This window comes from Nesoenas mayeri (genome assembly GCF_963082525.1).
Source record: "Nesoenas mayeri genome assembly, chromosome: Z".
Lineage (NCBI taxonomy): Eukaryota > Metazoa > Chordata > Aves > Columbiformes > Columbidae > Nesoenas > Nesoenas mayeri.
The window spans coordinates 29520541-29532565 of record NC_137542.1 but is presented as its reverse complement, the minus strand read 5'-3'; the positions used below and the strand labels follow the sequence as shown (position 1 = coordinate 29532565).

The 12025-nt window shown below is 40.7% G+C and overlaps 1 protein-coding gene across 1 annotated transcript; it reads right to left on the bottom strand.

The window, feature by feature from the left end:
- Positions 1 to 477: 477 nt before the first annotated feature.
- NXNL2 (nucleoredoxin like 2) lies at positions 478 to 8838 on the bottom strand (the record flags this gene model as incomplete). The annotated part of the gene is made up of 2 exons (XM_080361948.1): positions 478 to 646; positions 8537 to 8838. The coding sequence occupies 2 exons, from the start codon at positions 8836 to 8838 to the stop codon at positions 478 to 480; spliced, it is 471 nt and encodes a 156-aa protein (XP_080218074.1).
- Between the last annotated feature and the right edge of the window lie 3187 nt (positions 8839 to 12025).

Here is a 12025-nt window from a genome sequence, read left to right as displayed (position 1 = left end):
ACATTTTCTGATTAGCTTGCAAAGATAGATAATGAAGACACATTAGACACATATACTTCATAAATATTTATTAAAGCAAATAATTTTCCTTTCTTAATAAAATATGTGCTAATCACAGAAAAATTGTCTTCAAGAAAAATAGGTTTGTGCATATATATGTTTTTTACTGTACAGATTTTGCAAAGTAAGTGTTTGCATAGATTTCACAGTTCTCCATTATTAAAGTTTAAAACAGTCTATCCTCCTGAAGTTCTTCAGTATTATGAGGAATGATTTGGTTCATACTGAATATAGTACATAGAGCAATACAAATAAAACAATAATTGCAGTTTATGACCTATCGAAACAGCTAATATTCAAGTTGAAAACAAAATTTGTTTACAAGTAAAGATAAATAAGCCTTACTGTTCTTGTTCTGGACAAGGCAAAATACAGAGTTTTCCATTATGCCTTGTCTTGCTTTCATCTGCCAACTTTTTAGCTAGAAAAATTCTGAAAGATATCTGCACCCTCAAGCCAGTTCCGAAAACAGGATAGCCCTTTGTCTCTGATCTGTTTTCTTCCCTTGTCAGTAATGACTTCTCCAGTTTGTTTCACAATCACCAGTTTAGGAATTGCTGTTATGTTGTATTTCTTCTTCAGATCACTGAGGAGAAAAAAAAATTAAAGTAAAACACACCGTTAGGGGGCGTTTTAAGAAAACCCCTAGCCTCTTAGGAAGGGTACTCTGGTTGGGATGCATGAGCAAGCAGAAGTGATGAGTGCCTGGGCAGAGCACGGGGTGGAACAGGGAGATGAACAACGCTGCAGCTGGGAGTTCACATGGTGCAGCTCAGCTTGGGGAGTGCTGCAGTACCCTGGCTGTAACTGATCTGGTCTCCCCTCCACCTTGTTTTCACTAGCCAGAAACTGATGTCTCCTGGTCCCTTTTTATTGGATAGGAGGAGGATCCCACTTAAACTAGCATCAGACTTTTACTCCTGTACGAAGATGGCGTTCAAGTGTGCCCATCCCACAGAGCAACTTCCTCTAGTCTCCACTAAAACACAATGTACAACCCTTTAGTGTAAACAGAAAAAAATTGCAGAAATGCCTTAAACTTCCTAAGTGAAATAGACCACCTACATCCAGAAAAGTAAGGAATCAAAATATTGATAACAAGGGTCACCCATCTAAGCTGTCCAAGAATAAGATGTCAACTTCTCCTCTGTCCATCACACAGACAATAGTCACCATTTCTCTATGTTAGAAGATGGAAAAATCCAAATAGGTTACAAATAACTCAGTGTTAAATAGCCTGCTGTTTATAACAAAACATTGTTAAAATACAGTTAAATTTAAAAGCCATACAAACAGTGATGTTCCATGTACAAACCCAGGATCTATTCAAACAATTGATGAGTAAGTAACCCAGGGAAAATTACTAAAAACACTCCGAAAGATGAAAGCTTAAAGGTATCAAAGTCAAAATATATGGAAAATTAATACATGTATTATTAATGCTGGAAATGAAAATAACATTTGGGAGGTGAAAACCTAGAGGACACACAACATTCAAGGAGAAACTAAAGTACTTGCTGACCCTGGCACACAACAAATAAGAAGGCATGACTACTAATTACAAACCACAGAGATGATAGTGCACAAAAAGCAGGCTATCAGCCACACAAAATCATAAAATAGAATACATTGTTTATACAAGTGAGTTAAAAGAGACAAGTAAGACACGAACAAAAGGAATATGCAAAAGCAGGAGAGAGAATCAAAAAACACCACATAGTAATCCATGTCAGCTAGGCATGACACAGGCAACAGAAATTGCAAGATGAATAACATTTCCAGGGAAAACAGTTTACAGCTATGACATGGTTTGTTTGTTACAAGATAAAGGAGGGAAAAAGAGCAAGGCACATGGGTCTATCTTTATAGAAAGATTTTATCTTCTAAATTCACCTCAATTGGAAAGGTGATGTTTCTAGTGCAAATGAAAAAGTAAAATTCAGGACACAAATAAGCCAGAATAGCCAATTTTGAGACTAGGACTTCGTCACCAGCACTGACAACAACTTTTTTATTAATTCACAGCAGAGGTAATTAAAAGACAGTCAATGAGCTCCGAGCTCAGTAGACATTACAACGGACATCCAGCAAAAATCAGTTGTTGAGAGAACTACTCAACAGTAGGAGTCTCAAGTGTTTCCAGGAGCTCCAGAATCACTTCATTGGCCCAGCTGTAACTCATAAAGAAAAGCACATAAAGAATGTCTGAAGTTTCCTGCTATGTTGATCAGGAGACTCCAAAAATGATTTCTTTCCTAATACATGACAATAGTAAAAAAACACTACCTTCATTAACACTAAATGTCCAAAGAAGAAAGAAAACCATTCGTTGAGTACAAATACGCAGACAAAGAAATGTGTTTAGACTGATGGTCATGAAGTCAGAACCACACCAGGGTGTTTCTCCATTCTTTTCAAACTAAGCCTGAAGGTAGGAAAACTATAACCTACCTCCTGCCATGTGACATTATCTATGTGTCACCCTCAGCACACCTATTAATTGAACCAGATGTTTACATTAGAGACCCATGAATGAAACAGTATAGATGCTAATGAACTCATAATGTCTATTTTGGAAGGCAAAAGTTAAAGAAAACATCTTCTAGCACATCATCCTCCAAAAATTCCACCATTTTAGTGGTACAAATGCAAGCTATGGTGACAGACATGCCGGTATCTAAGAGGAAAAATGAGGAACATAAAATCTACACCTAAGATGCAAGTTCTGCAGTCCAAAAGAAATTCCAGAAAAATGTAACTGGTTTTGAGGAAGAGGTTACATGTTTCAGAAGGGGTATAAGAAACAGGTTAAGTGAACTGCAATAGTTCAGCTAAAAGTAACCACATCCCCAAAACAAATATAATCTGTTGTATGGAAAACTACCTCCCTGCATTCCTTTCCATCAAAGTGATCAGAAATTAAGCACATGTAGAAGAACCAGAGGACAGAGACACCACAAACAGTAAGGGAATAGTCATCTTCCAAAATATGAATAACATAATTCTCAAAACAAAATGTAAACACTAAATGGAAATATAGTAACTGAGCACCCTCACTACAAAGAACAACATCTGCTGTGTGAGGCTCAAGTGCCAAAGAATTTGATTGCAGACATTGTTAAAAAATACAGGACACTAATACATAGGCATTCTCTACTATTTCCTCGAAAAGAATCCTAAAAATGCAGAAAATTTTATTTAAGTGAAATACTGGCCCAGACAAGGCATTCCTGAAACACATATTTCCTTCTGTATTTTTCCTTATGAGAAGAAAAATCAACAGGTGAAGGATACTGCTCTGCCATTAACTAAGTTGGCTGACCATTAATGCAGGAAATATTACAGGATCAACTGCAATACAGTCCAGCAACAGGTTTGCTTTCTCATTGAATTCTGAAATAAAGCAAGCAACTAAGAATCCACACAGACCTTTCCAAAGTCAGCTAAAATGGGAGAAAAAACTTTCCAAAGAAAGCTCATGTGGAAATCATGTAAAAGACTACCACCTCATCTCACTTGTGTGACAAACAAGATGGTTGGAAGATGTATTTTACTGGTTCAGTGGACAGTAAGATAGCTTGAGATGTACAACACAGTTGTAACAATCAGAGACAGAACAGTAGTAAACTGAAGGTAATTTGCTACAGAGACTGGAAACTAACACTTTGCTGTCCTAAGTGAATGCATATATGGCTTATCCACTCCATCACAGCACCTTGTTTACACAGCTTCTCAGCTGAACATTGCTTGCCTCAAACCAGACTGAAGCATGCACAGATTTTGCTTACATTTGTGCACCACCTGTAAAATGAATACACCTGAAGAAGGCTCAGCAACAGTTCTGCAGATAATGTTTCTTAATCACTGTGTACGTGTGCACAAGTGCTTACAAAACACACTTTTTAAACCTGTTAAGATCATCCTCTCCTATAGGGATCTCAAATCCTGTGACTCACCTGTACAAACTGCATATGTGCCATGGGACAAACTCCAATGACAATTTATGAAATCAGTAACTATAAACAGAAACATCATGTGCTAAAATCCAAATTCTCTTACAGTAAAATGCAGTGAAGTAACTAATGACTTTCTTAAAAACCAGTTGCCTAGCTATTCATAGGTAAGTGTAAAGGTATATACAATGTCTTAATGACTAAAAAAAACCAAACCAAAACAAAACCCCCAAAAAAACTAAGACCCAAGCAGATGAAGCAGAAGAGGAGGCTCTAATAATACAGAAGACTGAATAAATAACTTTTGTACAGACACAGGGAATCTTATAGTCAAATCATTTGAGGTATTAGACCTTGGCCATGCCGGTTAGAACATGAAAGCACTGCCTTCCTTTGCACATGAAATACCAAAATGATAAAATTAAGATTGAGAGATACTGGAAGTCATTGCAATGTTAGGTCTTTTGATTCTTATGAAAAGGCTGGATGAAAGTTCCTTATAGCATAGATTTTATATTACTAGGTCCTACTGACAATGGGTGAGATGGAGTTTATTTCCTCCATAGCAGCTTGCATGGTGCTGTGTTTTTAGATTTGTTACCAAAAAAGCATTGATAACACATCCATGTTTTAGCTACTGCTGAACAGTGCTCACATAGCACAGGGATATTCCATACCATATGACACTGTGCTCTGCAATAAAAGTTGAAAAAAGGAGAAAGGGATGAATGTTGGTAGTCAGGGCACTGGTCTCCCCAGTCAACCACTACACATGATGAAGCTTTGCTGTCCTGGAAATTGCTAAACATATGCCTGCCAATGGGAAGTAGTGAATGAATTATTTATCTTGTTTGGCTTGTGTGTTCACCTTTGCCTTATCCATTAAACTGTCTTTATCTCAGCCCACCAATATATCCATTTTTACCCTTTAGATTCTCTCCTCCATCCCACTGGGCCAGGGAGTGACCCAGGAGCTGGGTGGTGCTTGGCTGCACCAGGACTAGCTCACAAAACAGGTGAGTATTTTCACACAAGGGTTTAAGATCTATACACAAGGAGGGTTTTGAGATATAGGCAACACAGGGCAAAATTCATATTGGGAACATAAATGGTACATTTTATACACTTGTATAATGCAGTATCTGACAATATTTAAATTTTAACAGCTTTCCCTTGAAAGTGACAGACACCTTGCTAATCTGCTTCTAGCAGTATACTCTGTAATACACAGCTGTATGTCTATTTTGTTTTAGCTGTGAACTTTCTGTATTCCTAAGTGTTAGTCACATAAATGAGCACATCATACAGATGGGATTCAATTTGAAAGTGTCTGTTGAGATTCTGAGATAGCCTAAAAAGACAAAGAACAAGCAATAGTTCTTAACTGCTCAGATACTTTCACACCTCTCCTTCTGCCTTCCTTCTTTGCTGATCCCCACCCATACATCCCTGTATGGGCCAATTAACCCCTGTAACTAAAATTTCCTGATATAAAATATGAGCATAACCTTTTTATTTTCCTTTTTTTGTGAATTCTTTGGGATTCTAATTTTTACTGAGGTGTACATGACATGGACTCAGTAAATTCCTGTCTGAGAGCCTGCAAGAACTACTAGCATGTGCTGAGCACCCACACAAAAAAATGACACCTTTCACTGTAGGGTTCAGTATAAAAGCAGCAATTTGTCTTTGCATATCATAACTAATACATCAGTCCCCATTTACTAGCATTTATTGTTGACATGTTCTGTCCTACTCCTGCTTTTCCTCTCTTGTATTCCTTTTCTCCTCATAGTGCTCCACTTCCTACTAGATTGTCTTCATACAGCCCCGCAAGGACCAAAAGCCTGTGCCTCAAGTAGCAAAAATCAATATTAAAACTGTCGAAAATTAAAGTCAAGGCACCAGGACCTGTTAGTGGTGCCACAGATTACATGAAGTAGTAAAGGTGCAGTCCTACCTCGGAGTAGTCAGGAGTCGGGGAGTCTTGAGATCTTGCTCTGAAATCAGAATTTTGCTCTTCTCTAGGTTTGTGCATGCAAGGCATCACATTTCATACACTACAAATATGAATGCAGGGTATTTCTTAACCCAAGAAAAGAAGATATTTCTATCTCAAAGAAGCTCCGTGCTTCCATTTATGAAAAGTGTTTTAGATGGCAAATTTGAAACTGGCTCCTTTGGTGGTAGAAGATACTTCGGTCTGTGCTGCAATTATGTGTCTTAAACACTGAAGTGTGAAGCTAGCATATTTTAACTTCACTGAAGGTACTGAAATGCCTTCTTTATGTAGTCCACAAAAGAACAATCAACTTGACTTAATATTTTCTATGTTAAAATGTAGGATTAATTGTTTACACATATCTAAATGATTATATTAATTTATATTAGTCAATGTTAAAATTCTATTTTTACTTAGAACTAGTATCTACCCAGAGTTACAGTTTCATTTAGCAAACAAACACTTGTCTGCTCAAAGTCTGCAATGATTCACCAGTATCTATGAAGACAAAATACCAGGTAATTCAAGCTAAGCACCCGGAACATCTCTACACTGCTCTTTCTTGTTACATGCAAGAAACACAACAAAATCTTCGTGCTTTCATATCGCTCTGCACTTTGTTCTGCAGTAAGCCACCATGCAGCTACCCATGACAGGACAGTGTTTCTATATGGGATTCTCAAGGGCATTATGGACTGCCACAGAAAAGCCTATTAAACTATCTCTGTACCTGCTTTCCACATGACTTGGGCAAGAGCAAAGTCAGAAATAGACCCCTAATCCACAGAAGCTGAAGCTGCTGTAGGCACATTCCCATGGTCTATACCAAACAGCTTGCTGGATGCAGGAACTTCAAGTACTGCATTTCAGTCCAAAAATGTGCCTGAATTCTATTAGAATTAGTAGTTACCAGATAAAATTACTGCCTGGGGAGCTTTTGGAGAATTATGGAAAACAGCATTGCTATTTCAATCTATTTTTAAGTCAATGGAAACTGTCATTCAAAAAGCATAACATTAACTGGCTGCTGACATCCAGAAAAGAGACAAGGAAGGAAGAACTAGTTCCCAACTTCAGCTTGTTTGCTCAGGAGGCTTTCAAAGTGCAGTGACAAAACAAGATTAGTAAACCTGCTCCACGTAATGTGTGTAACTAGTAGACTGCACAGCTCTATCCCAGGTAGCATACAGGGATGGATCTAGGGTTAAATGAACATGAGAAGTTACTGGAAGTACTAAGAATAGAGTTCTCTTTCAGAAGAACAAATCTTGTTTTGAGTTTAATTATCCAGTCTATGTTAAGAGTCACAATAATTCCTTTGTTTTTATGACATCTGCAACAATATTTTCCATAATCTAGCTACATATCAAGAGGGAGAAAAATCCCTTTACCAGTATTTACACATATTTTAAGTCTCCAGTTCTAGGCATTTCAGTAGTCCTAAATGTCTTATCTGTGCGCCTGTAATCCAAATCTATACTTCTCAATATATACTAAGTCAGATTTTTGACTGCTGTCCAAATGAGTTGGCACCCTTGACTTATGGCATCAGAACAGTTCTTTGTAATATCTTTCACCCTGTTGCTTACACATGGTCATGTCCTTTCCTTTTGTTGTTTTACTGAGCAAGTTGCCTACAGGAATGCCTCTTTGGAAACCTATCAGTACGAGAATTTTACATTCCAGTTACCATGTGCATCTGCCACAGATGAACTCCAGCTGTTATTACCTTTTTTTCACCTAGCTTACCCCTACATGTCTGAAATTCTTCATAGTTTGCTTTGCTCTCCTTTAAGTTGTTCAGCTATAAGTTTTTGCTACTCCTTCATTTGCCTCTTATCCAGAGCATTAATAAGTTAGACAATCCAGAACAACCTTAATAACAACTACTGCCGTGCTGAGAAACAAACTCTCGATCGCTGTTTGCCGTTAGCTTGGCTTTGACTCACTATTCATGTCATCTTATTAATATTTGGGGTCTTTATTGAGCCTTCCTCACAGATCTTTTAAAACCTAAATTAAACACACAAAACTAGTTTTCCTTCACTTAATTCCTTAGAGATGTAATGGACTAAAACCAAGCTACTTCTCTGAAGAAAGTAAGCTGCCAGTTTAGTGTTTGCCGTACACCTCTGTGGCAGCGGACGGAGAGCCAACTAGTATCGGCCGCTGCCCGAAGAACAGGACTAAGGCAGGGCTGGACTGACGGGGCGCTGAACTGGGCGCTCCTCTGACTGAAGGCGCCGTAAGCCGGGTTTCAGAGCGTCCCATGGGGAGGGACGGCGCGGATCAAGAGGGCAGGTGGCGGTCGCCGGGAGCTTTTGTATCAGAGACTTCGCTGTTAGATTCCGCTGCTGTTCAGCACTCACGCCTCCTGCCCTCTTCCGTGCTTTGGAAGGGGGGTGCCTGCGGAGACGCTGTCGGGGGGGCAGCCCGCCGTGGGCCGCCACCGCCCCCGGCCCGAGAACCCTGGGCGGGACAGCCCGACGAGGGACCGGGGGTCGCCGCCACCGGTACTCACTGCTTGTAGGGGTCGTGGAAAGGCAGGGCCAGCCAGTCCCCGTGCATGGCGTGCATGTAGCCCGCCATGTCCTCGGCGCTGTGGTCGGAGGAGATGAAGACGACTTCGAAGGGGGCGGGAGGCTGTGTCTCCTCCAGCAGCTCGGTGTAGAAGTCGCAGAGGACCGGGGTGAAATCACGGCATGGCGAGCACCAGCCGGCAGAGAAGTACAAGCCCACGACCTTATTCTGCAGGGCCTCCTCGGGATCCACGCTGCGGCCGTCCTTGCTGACCAGAAGCCGCCCACTGAACACATCCACCATGCTGCCACCGGCGGGACCTGCGGGACAAAGCGCAACGAAAGGTGGCACTGGAGGCTGCAAGCCCAGGTGACCCCTAGGCACAGGTCCGCAGCACCCCCACTCTGGGAACCTTTCTCCCCGCGCCACACAGCCCTCGAAGAACAACTCTCCGGCTTTGCCCCGGACCGCTGCCGTCACCTTTATAAACCACCATCGCCCGGGTCCGCCCGCCGCTGATTGACAGCGGCACTCGCCAAGGGCCGCCTCGGGAGGGCGTGGGCCTGCCCGCCCTGCTGCCCGTGGGAGCTAGGCGGGCATCCCCCCCCGGCCCCACGCTGCCCTCAGCTGGGGGACGACAGGGGTGGCAGCGCAAGTGGAGCTGTCAGCCGTGCGGGGTAACGCGAGGCAGTGCGCTTCCCAGCCGGGGCACTCCGCGAAAACGCTTTTTTAATTGGTTTTGTTGTTGTTGGTGGTGGTGGTGGTTTTTTGTTTTTGTTTTTGTTTTTTTAAGAGTTTCTAGAGATACCATTCGCTCCCGGAGGTCTTAACCCTCCCAGCCTTGCCGGACGAGGACCGCGGCCGGCGGGTCCAGGGCGGTCCAGCTGCGGGGGTTGCCGCGGGGTTGCGGTGCGGAGGTGTCCGTGGAGAGAAACGCGGCTTTTCTCAAGAGGGAAAAGGCCCCGCTCCCCGTTTCTCAGCCTGACCTACGCGATTACCTTACTAGGCTACTGCGCAGCACAAGAGGTTTGATCTGGAGATGGTTTTTTCTCGTGTTCTGCTAAGTGCCAAATCGCCTTTTGAGAGAGCAGATACATTTCAAGACTTCCTAAGCTTACTGAAGATGCTGAACTTCTAATAATTTTAAGCAGTAACCACCCTCACATCCATGTCAGACTTCTTCAGCTTGTCATGGATTTCACCTCTCCCAAAAGGCTCATCTGAAGGCTTGATCAGCCTTGGCACTGAACTTTTCTCATTTTGTTGGAGATGTGGCACTGATGGTTTTTTTTTTTCTGGCACAGAAAAACAGCTGAATTCTGGTTATAAAAGGGTCTTTTTATTCTCTGTCCAAGCAGAGGAGGAATTATCATTTTTTTTCCAGTGCATTATTCATATGTTTGGGGTGAAAAACGATTTTTTTTTCTCCAGCTGACACCAAATTAGAAATTAATAAAAATAGCATTGCATTACAAATATGCAATCTCTTTTCTGCATAAAGCAACCTGCAGAAAGGAAATGAAATATAATTCAGCTGTAGGAGACTTAAATTACAGTTTAATTAGAGGGTCATGATAGGGTGATAACCACACCTGGTACCTTGTCTCATTGTCATTTATTGCATAGTACACAATTAAAAGATAATTTATCTTAAACAAAAAATTACCAATGTTCCCTAAAACAAAGTCTAGTATTTATAATGGGTACTTCAAGTGTCTATTCATCGAACTACCATGGAAAATATTTCATATCAAGACTGTTTATGCAACTGTATTTCAGACTTTTACTCTTTGGCTGGTCCTCCTTTTTTTTTTTTGAGCTGCAGCTCCTCAAAAAACTGACTTTACTTTCAGAAAAGACAGAGTTGTGACAATTGTATATTGTGATTCAAATACTGAACACCAGAACAAGAACTGATGTTAATCATGATGAGTGCTCGGTTGGGTAAATTGCAACTAAGTTCACGGTGAAATGAACTCTAATTTCTACATCTGACCACCTGCTGACCATATAACATGCACTGTGAGAACTCCAGCACTTGAAGTCAAAAATTAAAATTTATTTTTTTGTAAAAATAGACTGAGGACAGGTCTCCTCCCACACACACACCTCTGCTCTTGAGATCTTTCTGAACTGTTTTTGTTCTTCCACTGACTGAACATCTTTTTGTTATCTGCTGCCACTTTCTGTCCTTGAAAGAAACAAAGTATCATTTTAAAAGTTTGACCATGGGAAGGAAATCCTGAAGCAGCACTACAGAAGTGGCACAGCAATGTCATTTGTTTGGTTTTTTGTTTGGTTTGGGGTTTTTGTTTGGTTGGTTTGTTTTGTTTTTCGTTGTTGTTGGTTTGTTTTTGCTTTTGTTTTTATTATTATTATTATTATTATTATTATTATTATTATTTTATTTTGTTTATGTTTTGGGGTTCTTTTTGTAGGCTTAATGACATTTAATCACGGGGTTGTAGGATCAGTTTGATTTGGGAGGTGCATTCACCTGCTCTTTCTCTTACCCTCCTTTTATTATGAAGATACATCGATAATTAAAAGACTGCTTGCTTCTTTGCCAAAGCTCACACTTCTTTAAAGATGCACGAGAGTTCGGCATTATTATTATTTTCTAAGATATTTGTTTATATGCAAATTAATCTTTACAGATCAGGTCTTTTTATTTATGTTCTAGTGTATTTTGTAATTCCTATTCTGGAAGAAAAAGGAATTGCTTAGATGTTTGAAAAGCATCGTTATTTAAATGCAATATTTCTCCATTTTTGTGGACTGTTGAGCTACTTTGTTTTCAAAGCCAGGTAACGCAAAAGTGACATTTAAAACAACATAATTCTCACATCTCGCATCAATCCTTTCTCCAGGTTTTGAATGCTGTTTTGTACTGTTCCTCCCTTCGGAGTTCCACCTGCTGTCAGAAGTAGGAAACACAAGGAACTGTGAAAGATTACCTGTTTTTAAAATAGCACAGAAGGGAAGTTCATCTCACCTGAACATTTGATTTGCTGTGGTCCACCTCTGTGAGACCATTTGTGAAAGAGGATGGAGTCAGAGCCTTTGGAGCCTGTAGAGGGAAAGTGGAAAAAAAAAAGAGTTTTCATATAAGTTCAGGCTACGTTATTGATATTACTACCAGTTTCTCCTTCAACTGGTGAAAGCATATTTTCTCAGATATTATAAACTGAAGCAATGACCCAAGGAACTTGCAAACATCCAGCCTCTACAGGTGAGAGAGCTGGTTAGCCAGGTAGATACTGGTTATCCAGTCCTGTTCCATGAGAAAAGGACATAATGAGATAGTCTTCAAGGCCTCTGGGCCACAAGGAAAAGTTCCCAGCCACCTGCAGCTCCACAGGGAGAAAGAGCTGGATGCACAAGCTGCACAAGGTTTGAGTTTACAGGTTGTCTGTGTTAAGCTTGTTGATAAATGTGACAAGTAAAGAAGAGAGTCTGAGCTGACAGGGAGCACAGCTGCAACTAGCAC